Source organism: Conger conger, chromosome 19 (genome assembly GCF_963514075.1).
Source record: "Conger conger chromosome 19, fConCon1.1, whole genome shotgun sequence".
NCBI classification, from domain to species: domain Eukaryota; kingdom Metazoa; phylum Chordata; class Actinopteri; order Anguilliformes; family Congridae; genus Conger; species Conger conger.
This window is the reverse complement of record NC_083778.1, coordinates 7,125,489-7,139,768: the sequence shown is the minus strand read 5'-3', so window position 1 is coordinate 7,139,768 and position 14,280 is coordinate 7,125,489. Positions and strand designations below refer to the sequence as shown.

General features: G+C 48.4%; 1 protein-coding gene and 1 long non-coding RNA gene across 4 annotated transcripts in view; both read left to right on the top strand.

Annotated features, from left to right (window-relative positions):
- Positions 1-13,070, top strand: part of btbd11b (BTB (POZ) domain containing 11b) — a 136,943-nt gene extending 123,873 nt beyond the window's left edge. Inside the window, exons 7-17 of one of the 3 annotated variants that reach the window (XM_061229561.1) lie at positions 432-533; positions 1,683-1,776; positions 2,130-2,265; positions 3,696-3,916; positions 6,078-6,256; positions 7,731-7,836; positions 8,174-8,276; positions 9,573-9,654; positions 9,911-9,979; positions 10,204-10,317; positions 10,516-13,070. In XM_061229561.1, coding sequence (XP_061085545.1) covers positions 432-533; positions 1,683-1,776; positions 2,130-2,265; positions 3,696-3,916; positions 6,078-6,256; positions 7,731-7,836; positions 8,174-8,276; positions 9,573-9,654; positions 9,911-9,979; positions 10,204-10,317; positions 10,516-10,725 — 1,416 coding nt within the window. In that variant the 3' untranslated portion in view covers positions 10,726-13,070. Of the gene's footprint in view, positions 1-431; positions 534-1,682; positions 1,777-2,129; positions 2,266-3,695; positions 3,917-6,077; positions 6,257-7,730; positions 7,837-8,173; positions 8,277-9,572; positions 9,655-9,910; positions 9,989-10,203; positions 10,318-10,515 lie in introns of all 3 variants that reach the window. The other 2 variants (XM_061229560.1, XM_061229562.1) reach the window with 2 other exon arrangements.
- A 757-nt stretch (positions 13,071-13,827) lies between these two features.
- The window catches only part of LOC133119414 (uncharacterized), a 17,162-nt gene continuing 16,709 nt past the window's right edge, over positions 13,828-14,280 (top strand). The window contains exons 1-2 of the long non-coding RNA XR_009706524.1: positions 13,828-13,944; positions 14,167-14,222. This is a non-coding gene — a long non-coding RNA (uncharacterized LOC133119414). The remainder of the gene's footprint in view (positions 13,945-14,166; positions 14,223-14,280) is intronic.

Below are 14,280 nucleotides of genomic sequence, written 5' to 3'. Positions count from 1 at the left end.
CTCCGAAGTTCACGCCCTGCGCGGGCGGCGAGACTTTTACTATAAGCTGTAAAGCGTCAGCCTTGACCTTTGACCTCTGAAAGGAGGCGACCCAACGACGGGAGCTGAGTTGATGAGTCACCCCTCGGCCGGGCTGCAACCACCCCCCGCCCTCCACCCCCCCACCCCTCCTGCGGCCCCCTGCACCCTACCCCCCCCCCACCCCACCCCACCCAGGCTGTGTGTGGTAGCAGCGTAGCGTAGCATCGAGCGGAGACAGCGTGTTTACTATGCTTCAGAGCAGAGAGGAGGAAGCTAGCGTGGACCAGTGCTGAGTGAACCCGCAGTTAGCCCCAACCCGCTTCTCCCGCGCATGCTGTGCGCCCCGGCGGTTTTTTTTCAGTATTATAATGGCTGTATTTCTCTCCTCAACCTTACCTGTGACTTCCCAGGTGCCAAACACAGTACACAAGTGCCCCTCAGTTTATCCCGAAACACGCCAGGGGACCCCACTCACATTCGCTGTGTTACACGGACACGTCCCTGTCGTGCAGGTAGTCACGTTTCCGCCTGTGATTCTACTAACTTTAACTCCATTCTCTTAACAACGACTTCTCTTGTAAATCTGATTATTATTATGCGCAAATCATAATAATAATGGCCGACCTGTTCTTTAAATCCTTGATCTTGATAAAGTCTTTTTTTCTATACCTTTTTTGAATGTTGATGTGAGAATTGTGCTTCTTGAAAATGATAATGGAAGGGACTCGCACTCTAAAAAAAAAAAAAAAGCCAAAATGGAGGGAGTGAGGGGCGAGGAGGTCCGCCCCCCTCTCCGCCCGCACCGCCCTCCTCGCGCTCCTCCATCTGGGGTCTGAGAGGACCAGGGGGCGCAGAGGGGAGGTCGGGTCAACCGAAACACCGCAGTCAGGTTGTGCCCAGAGGGAAAGAGAGGGGGGTTTATCTGCTCTTACCTGTGGGGCATGCACAAGAGACCGCCCTCCTGTGTGCTCAGGTGAGTGAGCGGCCCACGCTGCATGCTGGAGGGATGCTGGCCGGCTGGCTGTCGCTAGAGTTCCTCTGGTGCCAGACCAAGGTCAGTGCCCAGGCTAGGCTAACCGTCAGCGCCCAGGCTAGGCTAACCGTCAGCGCCCAGGCTAGGCTAACCGTCAGCGCCCAGGCTAGGCTAACCGTCAGTGCCCAGGCTAGGCTAACTAGGCTAGTCTGTGCCTGGGCCAGAGCGTTTCAGGTATTCATATTCCATACGTCAGTGGTTCCCGAGTCTACCGTCCTGTATGTTTTCTCTCCAGCCTCAACAAAGCGCACCTCAAAGTCAACAGCAGGGGGGCCTCATTGAGCTGCCAAGTTGGGGCTGAAATGAAAACCTAGGGGACAGCAGATCTCCAGGTTCACTGCTTTACACGATATGGCTAGCCAGTGTTGAGAAGTCAGAAGTGCTGTGAATCCCCTTGTCATCTCCTTTTGCTTCCCAAAGAGGCAGATCAAGAGGAAGGAAGGAAGGGGCAAGCTAACCGCTACGCGGCCCGTCACAGTAGTGTCCTAAACACTAGTGTCCTTAACGCTAGTGCAGCCAGGCTTGTGTTGTGTCAGTCTCAACCTTGGGGGGAGAGGCCTTACAGCTTAGTTTGGTCTCCCACCCCCCTGATGAAAAGTGAAAAGCCCCTTCCCTTTTTTGTTTCTAGCTGCTGCTGGACGCCCGGGCCAATGTGGAGGGTTCTTTGCAGGACGGGGACGAGAACTACTCCGAAACCCCTCTGCAGTTGGCCTCCGCCGCAGGTACGTCACAAAGATCTCGTTACCGCAGAAACGCCCCGCTGTCCCTCGTTAAACCCTCATTCAGGGTCAGGATCTTTTGGAATCTTTTTCATTCAGTTCAGAATTCGGAAGTCGGTGTTCTAGAACTCCATTGCTTTCCGTCACCAGGAATGATTGTGACATCAGCATCAGAATGTTCAGCAAAGAACATTCTAACTGCATAGTCGTGACCTGAGACCTTGAGTTAACACCAAAACCCTTTATCTCAATGACATAGGGCTGTAATATAGAAGTGCAAATGAAGTGCGCCCTTTTCCTGCAGTGGGAAAGTGTGTGTGCACTGGGACTGAGGTGTGGTGTCTGGGTGTGTGCAGGGAACTTTGAGCTGGTGAGCCTGCTGCTGGAGAGGGGGGCAGACCCCATGATCGGCACCATGTACCGCAACGGCATCTCCACCGCCCCCCAGGGGGACATGAACTCCTTCAGCCTGGCAGCTGCGCATGGACACAGGTAACGCCCCCACACACACACACACACACGCTGCACACGGACACAGGTAACGCACACACACACACACACACACACACGCTGCGTACAGACACAGGTAACGCACATGCTGCACATGGACACAGGTAACGCACACACACACACACATACACACACACGCTGTGTACAGACACAGGTAAAGCACATGCCGCACATGGACACAGGTAACGCACAGACACACACGCTGCACACACATGCTGCACGCACACGCACACACACACACACACACACACGCTGCACACATAAAACACAACACATTATATGCACACACACACACACACGCGATACACTACACATACACAAACTGCACCCACACACACACACACACTGCACACATACAGGCTGCACACACGCAATACACACACACGCTGCAACACATAAAACACAACACACTATATGCACACACACACACACACACACACACACACACACAATACATACACACACAACATACACACACGCTGCAACACATAAAACACAACACACTATTTGCACACACACACACACACACACACACAATACATACACACACAACATACACACACGCTGCAACACATAAAACACAACACACTATATGCACACACACACACACACACACACACACACAATACATACACACACAACATACACACATGCTGCACACACACATATAACACACTATATACACACACACAATACACAACATACACATACGTACACATACAATACACAACATACACACACACACACACACACAATACACAATATACACACACAAGCACACACAAACACACACGCACACGAGTGCTACCCAGAATATACAGTACATGCACATACATATATCAGTCACACTCATATGGTGCACACTCCTGACATGTAGTGCGCACTCACTCGAAGTAGTGTGCACTCACTGGCTGTAGTGTGCACTCACTCGATGTAGTGTGCACTCACTGGCTGTAGTGCGCACTCACTCGATGTAGTGTGCACTCACTGGCTGTAGTGTGCACTCACTGGCTGTAGTGTGCACTCACTCGATGTAGTGCGCACTCACTGGATGTAGTGTGCACTCACTGGCTGTAGTGCGCACTCACTGGATGTAGTGTGCACTCACTGGCTGTAGTGCGCACTCACTGGATGTAGTGTGCACTCACTGGCTGTAGTGTGCACTCACTGGATGTAGTGTGCACTCACTGGATGTAGTGTGCACTCACTGGATGTAGTGTGCACTCACTGGCTGTAGTGCGCACTCACTGGCTGTAGTGCGCACTCACTGGATGTAGTGCGCACTCACTGGATGTAGTGCGCACTCACTGGATGTAGTGCGCACTCACTGGCTGTAGTGCGCACTCACTGGATGATGCACCGCACGGTATAGTTTCCCACACTTGACGTGGCGCTTATCTCTCCCGCCCCAGGAACGTGTTCCGCAAGCTGCTGTCCCAGGCCGAGAAGGGCAAGGGGGACGTGCTGTCCCTGGAGGAGATCCTGGCGGAGGGCTCGGAGCTGGGGGGGGCCCGGCCCCCTCAGCTCGACTCGGCCCGCACAGGCAAGGCCAAACTGCGAGCCCTGAGGGAGGCCATGTACCACAGCGCCGAGCACGGCCATGTGGACATCACCATCGACATCCGCAGCCTGGGTCAGCCTCCCCATCCCCACCATAACACGCCCCCGACCACGGCCCCTGCTGAGCACTCCAGCTAATGTTCGCTAACGTTCGCCAGCATATTCATACCTGAGCCGCTAAAGCTAATGTAATGTTCGCTAATGTTCACCAATTTATTCAACCTGAGCCGCTCGAGCTAATGTTTGCTAACGTTCACCAGCATATTCATACCTGAGCCGCTAAAGCTAATGTTCGCTAACGTTCACCAGCATATTCATACCTGAGCCGCTAAAGCTAATGTTCGCTAGCGTTCGCCAGCGTATTCATACCTGAGCCGCTAAAGCTAATGTAATGTTCGCTAATGTTCACCAATTTATTCAACCTGAGCCGCTAAAGCTAATGTTCGCTAACGTTTGCCAGCGTATTCAACCTGAACCGGTCAAGCTAATGTTCACGAACATTCACCAACACATTCAAACCTGAGCCGCTAAAGCTAATGTAATGTTCACTAATGTTCACCAATTTATTCAACCTGAGCCGCTCAAGCTAATGTTCGCTAACGTCCGTTGGCGTATTCAACCTGAGCCTGGTCCAGCTAATGTTCGCTAACGTTCACCAGCATATTCATACCTGAGCCGCTAAAGCTAATGTTCGCTAACGTTCACCAACGTATTCAAACCTTTTTTCTGTCGCCAAAAACATTTCCTAACAGTTTGAAAAAGTAGTGCATGGTAAATGGCTGGCAATGGGGAAAACACATAGGGAACGAAAGTTGGCAGTCATTTGGCTTTTATAATATACTTTAATCAATGTGATATTTGTTCTTACCTTTAAAAATAAACCACAGGTAAGCAACAAATCAGTTAGCTGGCATAGCTGCATCTAAGTCTCATCCATTTGTATTAAATATAGACGCTGGTGGCTAAATGGAATGTTCAGCAGTAACAGCAACTGTTTGCTGCAAACATAGTTCACTGTCTGGTTAAAGCTCTGTTTTCCACACTTTTAGGCGGTAAACCCGCAGTTCGCCAGCTGACCAGCCTATATTGTCAGCCAGTCCACCAGATTGACCACTAGCTTACTCTACCAGCTTTGACCAGCCTTTTGCACCTAGAGACCAGCCTTGACCCGCTATGAAACCAGCTAAACCTGCTAGAAGTGTCGAAAAACACAGCTTAAACCATTTTACACCAGCTCAGACTTCCCAGCTGGTCGTAGCTGGAATGTTCAGCAGGGAAAACTTCATAGGCTACACTAATCCTTTTCCACATGTTGTTTTTATCTTTTTAACATGAAATGTTTGCTTTTTTCCCATGGAGCATATGAATACTAGATGCCAGTGTTTGTGCCACTTGCACACTAAAGGAGAGATTTGGCATGCCCAGTGCAATCCCTATGTCTTTCCGTATGCTGACGGTGGTACAAATCTTATCAAATATTGCTTGATTCCTTTTCATAAATCATGAATTGTTTTTTTTTTTTTTTTTACAATTTTGTCATGCTTAGCAAAAACCAGTCTTACGATTGTATTACAGGAGTCTTGGGTGGCGTAATACAGTTCCCATCAGGCATTTCATCAGAATCTCATGCTGTAGAACTTCCTTGTCATTAACCTTGAAATGATCTCTGGGAGACGTAGGCTAGGGAATTTCCGGAATTGCCTGCGTACGCGCACTTTGTTTACAGGTCTAATGACGACTTGATTGACAAACGCAGCGTATATTAATCAAGCAGAGCGTGGCTACAGTGAGCCCTTGGTAATTTGTTATTTGCTGACATTCACAGCTGGAATGGGAACTTTTAATGTGTGTTTAAAATAACCCAGTATTATTGTGCTCATAATGAGACATGCTCATAACTCATAACTAGACATGCGGTTTTCTTTTGCATGTGTTTAATACTCACCTTGGAGGCACTGAGACGATAAAGGGTTCAGGTGTGAAAATGCACATGGGAGTGTTCATCGTCATCATTAGGTGTGAGGAAGAGGTCTTTCAGTAGCGATGGGTTTGAGGATTGTAGGTATGGGGTCTAAGCTCGCTGTACTGTGTGTAGGTATGGGGTCTAAGCTCGCTGTGCTGTGTGTAGGTATGGGGTCTAAGCTCGCTGTCCTGTGTGTAGGTATGGGGGTGGGGGTCTAAGCTCGCTGTGCTGTGTGTAGGTATGGGGTCTAAGCTCGCTGTGCTGTGTGTAGGTGTGCCCTGGACCCTGCACACCTGGCTGGAATCCCTGCGCACCTGTTTCCTGCAACACCGCCGGCCTCTCATCCAGGGCCTGCTGAAGGAGTTCAGCTGCATCCAGGAAGAGGAGTACACCCAGGAGCTCATCACCGACGGCCTGCCCCTGCTCTTCCAGATCCTGCGCGCCAGCAAGGTGGACTTCTGCATCCATACTGATAATAATTATCATAATAACAATAATCATACTAATAATGTGTTATTTAGCTGACTTACAGTTGATGAGACTAAGCACGGGACAATCCCCCCTGGAGATTAAGAGTTAAGAATTTTTAGAGTGAAGTGTATTCCTCGTATGATTGTCAGGAGAAAAATAAATGCAGGTACGTCTTTGTTTGAAATGGGGAGTTTAATATTGTAGAGGAACTAGTGGTTCTGTTCCCCAAGTACAGATTAATGAGAACTAACAACTGAGGGAGAATGTAAACACTTATACCCTGTCCCTCAATGGGAACAATGGACCAAATGGCCATTGTCATAAATGAAAACACATCACAGGAAGTGGGGAGGGGGGGCGATTACATCTGGTGCGGGGGAGGAACAAGTTTGGGAAATTGGACTGAGGGAGGGGGTAGGGGAGATAATGCGAAGGTACTGATCAAAGAGGTACATTCCACAGTATTAGGGGCTAAATAGGGTTGTAGATTGACTCGCTACAATGTGAGCTACTTCAGAGGGAGTTGGCTATACTGCACTTGCCTTCCATGTTTTCCAACGCCTTGCTCAAGGGCCCAACAGCTATGCGGATCTTATTGTGGCTACATCGGGCCTTGAACCACCGACCTTCTGGGTCTCAGTAATGCATCTTAGCCACTAGCCTACTTGTGATTAGCCAGCAAAAATCACATCTGATTGAAACAAATTGTCACAGGATGGAACGTGTGCACATTTGGATGAGAATTAAAAAGAGAGAGGACCCTTTCTTTTTCCATTGTCAACAGAAGGCCCCCCTGCTCCTCCTAATAATCTTATGGTTCTCGTAATCGTCGTCATGCCTGATCCCCATGACAACGGGCTGTTTTTGGCTGTCTGCAGGGGTTGCTCCACAACCTGTCGAGTGGGCAGACACAGCGAAAGCACCTGCTCCTGCATTAATGTCTGTTTGGCTCTCTCTCTCCCTCTCTCCCTCTCTCTCTCTCCCTCTCTCTCTCTCCCTCTCTCCCTCTCTCTCTCTCTCCTTCCCTTTCTCCCTCTCTCCCTCTCTCTCTCCCTTTCTTCCTCTCTCTCTCGCTCTGTCTCTCTCCCCCCCTCTCCCTCTCTCTCTCGCCCTCTCTCTCCCCCCCCCTCTCTCTCCCTTTCTCCCTCTCTCTCACTCTGTCTCTCTCCCCCCCTCTCCCTCTCTCTCTCTCGCCCTCTCTGTCTCCCCCCCTCTCTCACTCCCTCTCTCTCTCTCTCTCCTTCCCTTTCTCCCTCTCTCTCGCTCTTTCTCTCTCCCTCTCTCGCCCTCTCTGTCTCCCTCTCTCTCTCTCTCCCTCTCTCTCCCTCTCTCCCTCTCTCTCTCCCTTTCTCCCTCTCTCTCGCTCTGTCTCTCTCCCCCCCTCTCCCTCTCTCCCTCTCTCGCCCTCTCTGTCTCCCCCCCCCCCTCTCTCTCCCTCTCTGTTTCTTCTCAGAACGAGGTGATCAGCCAGCAGCTGTCGGTGATTTTCTGTCAGTGCTACGGGCCCTACCCCATTCCAAAGCTGACTGAAATTAAGAGGAAGCAGTCGTCCCGTTTGGGTAGGCTCTGTGCGGGCGGGGCAGGGGTAGAGTGGCGGGTGCAGTTTTGGGGGGAATTTTAGCAGAGACCACCATGTGCGCAGGTCAGCACATCACTTCCTACGCATGTCTGTTCAGCTGGGGAGTGAGATGAACAGGAATGCCCCGGCTCCATATTTCACTGTTCACCCCTTTCAGTTCTTAATACTTCACCAATTCATGGCCTTAGCTGACATTTTGAAATTGCTTTGCTACACTTGTGAAGCTAGTTGAGCTGATACCAAATCTTTAGAAATTAAATGATGTTGATGATGGGCTATGATTGTCAGCTATTTCAAATATTGTTCTCCTGTTTCAGATCCTCACTTTCTCAACAACAAGGAGATGTCTGATGTGACTTTCTTGGTGGAGGGGAAGCCTTTTTATGCCCACAAAGTCCTGCTCTTTACTGCCTCCAACAGGTGAGTTTTGAGGCACGCGCTGGGATACGAGCAGGGTCTCAGGATTTGTGTCTGGATAATCATTGGCTTAAATCAAAGAGGTTAAAAGCAGTAGACTTGAGATCCCTGATTTCCTGATCCCTGAGCTTTGCCGCGGGTTTGTCAGTCTATGTTCAGGTGTTGGTCTGCAGTCACATTCAGGCCAGGCCAATGTGTTCAGGTTTTGGTCGTTTCATTCATGAACATTCTTTATTTGGAAAATGGGGTTCAGCCTCTGTGTAATTTATGAAGAGCTGAATCAGAATGGTGGCAGCACGGATGGTGCAGTGGGTAGCACTGCTGCTTCACAGCAAGGAGGTCCTGGGTTCGAATCCCCGTCGGCAGGGGCCTCTCTGTGCGGAGTTTGCGTGTTCTCCCCGTGTCTGTGTGGGTTTCCTCTGGGCACTCCGGTTTCCTCCCACAGTCCGAAGACATGCAGGTTAGGCTGATTGGAGAGTCTAAATTGCCCGTAGGTATGATTGTGTGAGTGAATGGTGTGTGTGCCCTGCGATGGACTGGCGACCTGTCCAGGGTGTATTCCTGCCTTTCGCCCAATGTATGCTGGGATAGGCTCCAGCCCCCATGCGACCCTGTTCAGGATAAGCGGGTTAGGATAATGAATGAATGAATGAATGAATGAATCGGAATGCAGCCCTGCTACACGGTAGGAAGGAAGGGGAATGGCATTGGGGGACTTATCCTCCATTTTACAGGGCTGTTGAATTTGACATTAACTCCAGTGGGGAGGCTGGAAATGTAATCAAGCACTTTAATCGACATATTGATTATCAATGGGGTTTGTCCTTCAGGGGATGTATCGATGAGGTATTTTTATTTCGTTTTGTCATTTATTGACACAGGAAAAAGGATTAGGCATGGCACGTATGCAAGATGTTTACGCAATACAAATTCATTATGGATAATCCTGGGCCCAACTCCAAGTTTAAAAACTTTTTTTACAGTGGGTTTCCTGTCCTGCAGGGGGAGAAAAGTAAATGGCTTTGTAGGAAAAAGAAAACAGCCAGCAATCAAGAGAAAGAGGAAAGTATCGATTTAGAGGAGAGGAAGGCTAGGTTTAGGTGATGATCAATGAGAACATGACTGGCTTGAAATCAGATAGGGCTTCTTTGATCGTTTGTAGGTTGTGGTGGTGTAGGGGGATGATGAACCTGGCAGAGGGCTCAATGTCTTGGATGAGAAAAGGATCTACGGCTTAATGGTTTCTAACGTCTCCTTTTCTCCCTCCCTCCTTCCCTTTCTCCCCCCCCCTTCCCCCAGGTTTAAATCTCTCCTCTCCAACAGACCTGCTGCCGAAAACACCTGCATTGAAATCAGCCATGTCAAGTACAACATATTCCAGGTAAAATAGGACTGAGACCATTGGCTCTCCAAAATTTCACTTTTTGCCCCTGAAAAGGGAAATTGCCCAGCAGATTGATACTGAAAAAGATAAATAATGATAAGAAAAGGGGATGATGGTGACAGTGATGATGATGATAATGATGATGAGACTGGTGTGTAAGGTCACAGTGATGATGATGATGATGATCTTGGTGGTGATGATGATGATGATGATGATGATGATGATGGTGATGATGAGTGTCTCTGTGTTGCAGCTGGTGATGCAGTACCTGTATTGCGGAGGGACAGAATCTCTACACATTAGGAACACAGAGATCATGGAGGTAAGGCAGGTAAAAACAGAACATAAGTGCTTTATCCTTTCTGTTGATGTTGACATGGTGAAGACATTAGTTTCGCTTGTGAGCTGCTAGTAGGCGAGGCCGCATAGAAGCTGTCTTCTCCCGCTGATATAACCTGTGCCGGAATTAAAAGCAAAAAGAGACCGTGGCCGAGCTGAACTGAGCTGAGCTCAAATTGGCTCACCCCGTGTTCTCTGTGCTTACAGCTTCTTTCTGCTGCTAAGTTCTTCCAACTGGAAGCCCTCCAGAGACACTGTGAGATCATCTGCTCCAAGAACATCAACACAGAGACCTGTGTGGAAATATACAACCACGCCAAGGTTGGTCCTGGTGCTGCGCTCTCCTGGCCGGTTAAGTCTCCAGCCTGCCCTCGTGTGGAGACTGTCTGGCATTGTCATTGCCAGCACTGCTGCAGTATATTTCCTCATGCTCCCTCTCCCTCTCCCTGTTCGTCTCCTTCTCTCGCTCTTCCCCTCTCTCTCTCTTCCTCTCCCTCTGTCTCTCTCTCTCGCTCTCAGTTCCTAGGATCGGCTGAGCTTTCGGCCTACATTGAAGGCTACTTCCTGAAGAACATGGTGGTCCTCATAGAGGTGGAGGCCTTCAAGCAGCTGTTGTACGACACCCCGGCGGAGGCCCCGGTCACCAACGTCCTGCAGGACCTGGAGAAGACCCTGGGCACCCGCATCCAGTCCATACACCTCTCCTCCTCCAAGGGCTCCATAGTGTGAGCCAGGAGCCTGGAGCTGGAGCCGGAATCTGGAACCGGAATTTGGAGCCGGAATCTGGAGCCAGAGCTGGAATCTGGAACCGGAGCCGGAATCTGGAGCCGGAATTTGGAGCCGGAATCTGGAGCCGGAACCGGAATCTGGAGCCGGAATTTGGAGCTAGAATCTGGAGCCAGAGCTGGAATCTGGAGCCGGAGCTTGGCTGAGGCACAGCATTCCCACAGCCCACACACATCTCCGGATGAGCGTGATCCAGACCTGCACTCGCACCAGTACACTGTTGCAGGAACGCTGTGGGAATGTTCTGCGGCAGCTTGGAACGGCTCGGATCAATTATGAATAAAAACAAACTCTTATCCATTTGCTTCCTGATCTGTCGCCAAGGCACATTGTTCCAAACGATCACTGCCGGGCCGCAAGACCATCAGCTCGGCTGTGTCCTCGGTCGACATCTTCTGTCCTTTTGTTTGTTTTTGTTTGTGTTCATTGTTTATACGGTATTGCCAGTGTTTCAATGGCATTTTACTTAATGGAGATTGGCCAAACTAACAATATGCATAACTGGTACATGTTAATCAAGATCATGTATTCAATCAGTGACATAAATGTCTAAACTTTACTCATTTGTGGAAGAACTGTTGCTGGCGAATGGAGGGTCTCAATACTGACAGAAGGTTGTTTTTTCTTTTGATTGCCTGTTGTAAAACAGTTGGAATGTCCCAAAACAGAAAGTGTTCCTGGTTGACAGTGAGCAGTGAAAATTGGACTAGACATCGTTTTTCTGCACGAGTCCACAGTAAGCAACTGTGACCATGTCGAGTCTTGACTCTTTTGACACCTCCGTGTGACATCACGCCCTCTCTTTGTGACATCATCGTGCATGTGAACACTTTGATACCTTTTATCCTGCTCAGCCAATTCATTTCGCAATGTAAGAACTTTCTTTCCTGACGCGGTTGTACAGAAACTCCTGGGAACATTCAGCATGCTGTAACCATAGTTACTGTTCCTTCTGGGAGGGAGGTGAGGCTACTTAGGACCTCTGTGTGACGTATAGGTAATGATGCCAAACATTGTACAAGACATTACTAACCTGCTTGCTTGGCCGTGTGGTGAAAATTGTGTCCAAGTAAACTGCACGCTCCCACCCTTTGTGTTAGAGTGCTGACGTCATGAGTCCGTGTTTCACTTCACCCGAATGTACAAACCATTCCACTTTAGCAAGTCAAAACTGAGCAAGCGTCCATTACGGCTCTCACAGTAGCCCTCTGGCGGTGGAGTTTCCACACCCTTTAGGCTTCTTGGTAGGAGGAGGAAACCAGGCTGGATCCAGAGTTTAGAGCCCTATTGCTATCACACGTGTGCGCTAAGTGTTCCTGAGACAGTTTAATGTGCCAGTCTCCTGTAGCTTCACCGTGTCACGTATAACCACACACCTTCAGCGGGAAAAGACGTGCTGAGGAAGACAAACACGGCCCTTTATAATATTTATAAAGACGGGGGCTGCCCCGTAACGACGGGACACCACGTGTGAGGAGTGTGACCCAATGCCAGGAGGAGGAAGGTGTAAATATTTGATGTAAATCCGAAAAGCATTGTTCCTGTAAACTAACATGTACATACCGCCACCTGCTTTTCATGGCTTTCTGGCTGCTATTGTACAGAGCTATGTCCACGCCCTGCTGCGGAGCTCTACTGGATGTTACCCGTGTGATCTCTTGCTTGTCTATTTCTAGATCTGTGTGCGTCTGTCAGCCATACCGAGTCTGGGAAGGAGGGGCACTGCTGTCTATTGAAAAGAAAAAAAGAAAAAACGGGGAAAAAAAAACAACAAAAAAAACATGGTACAAAGTCTTGGTACTGCCAACAGGAGTCCTTAACTGTCCAAGCACTGCTCATACTCTGGCTGTGGGCCTTTCTTGGAGCGAGAGTCTTGCGGTGGGGCTGTGTTGATTAATGCTGTGATGGCCATCATGTCCAGACATTGTGAACTCACATGTAGATAACTGTATGATATGTATGACTGAATATGTATGTCCGCTATATAGATACCATATATTTATATCTGTTTCCATGGAAATCCCAATCTTATATATAAAACATTGTGGGGGTGTCTTGAATTGCAAATTACAAAGAATATAAAAGAGGTTTTGAGCAACATTTGAGCATATTATTTTGATTGTTTGTGTATAAAAAAATAATGTTTTGAGTTTAGGCTTGTGGTTCACCAGCTTGGCAAAAACCTGTAGCGAGAGCCTGCTCTGGACCCTTCCGGAATAGGACACATTTCAGAAGTCAAATCCCTGCAACTGTGGAAGCTTCAGATAAACCAGAGTTCATCTTCAATACACTGAGTGTTGTAATAATATTTACTCTGTAGGTTGTATCTCCCTTCCACCTCAGAAGATTAATTTCAAATGAATAATATAATCTAAATAATGAAAAAAACGAACTTGTACTGTGTACTGCTTTGACTTCTTGTACCTTCGTAAATCTGTGACGTTTTGAGCGATTGCATGATGTCACACAAATGTCACAACCACAACTACTGTTCCTGGTTCTCCTCCAATGCAAACGCCTCAAAGTTGGGCAAATGCGAGGGTACACTTTCCAGTGGAACTCAAACAGATGATGAGAGAACTTTATGGAGTATTACGAAAAATAGACACCACCGACATTTCTATAAAATGTGAATTTCCCTGCTTGAAAATTGAGCTGGTCTAGCTGGGTATGAGCTGGTCAACCAGCTGGTGCTGGTAGATTGTCTGAGCTGGTAGCTGGTCAACCAGCTGTTTCAAAACATAGCTTAAGGTGGTATAACCATATCAAGCTGGGAGCTAGTATAAACCGTTCAACCATGTCGAGCTGGGAGCTGGTCTGAACTGGTCAACCAGGTACCAGCTGTTTCAGAACCTAACTTGAGCCGTTTACCTTGGAGAACCACAGTTAATCGCCTGTATTACTTGGAGTAAACCCCACAAGTTGTCTTAGCTGTAATATACAGGGCTGGAATTCAGGGGGGCGCCGTTACAGTTAAAATTGGTTCAGTTTGTCAACTTTCTTTTTATTAATTTCAAATCTGCACGTCGGCACGCAACGTTTGACCTTGTTGAATGCACGCAGCCAATAGGAATGCAAGGCTCTCTCCTCGTGCGCGAAGTTGGAACCGTTCGCTTTGGATTCTGCTGTGTTTTGCGGGGAGACTTTCCTGAGATTATTCGAGTAAGTTAAATCGACAACTGTTTTTGCCTTTTATTTCTCCTCTTATATTGGCGAACTGAAAGATTTAAAACCCAATTTGTTTGTTGGTCTGCAAACTCTGTGGGTGATATAGCACGCACTCGATAGCTAGCGGACTAACGGTAAAGTTAGCGAAGGAATTGGAAACTTTATTTGCTGCTGGCTAACTAGTGACATTAACATGTTTTATCGATGATTTTACAGTTTTTGAGATCAGAAAACCGAAGGGGAGGTCAGGAGAAGAGAGGGGAGAAAAGGTGGTGAGAAGACCGTTTGTTACTTCAGAAATACCGTGCACTACTGACTCAGTATTTTTTT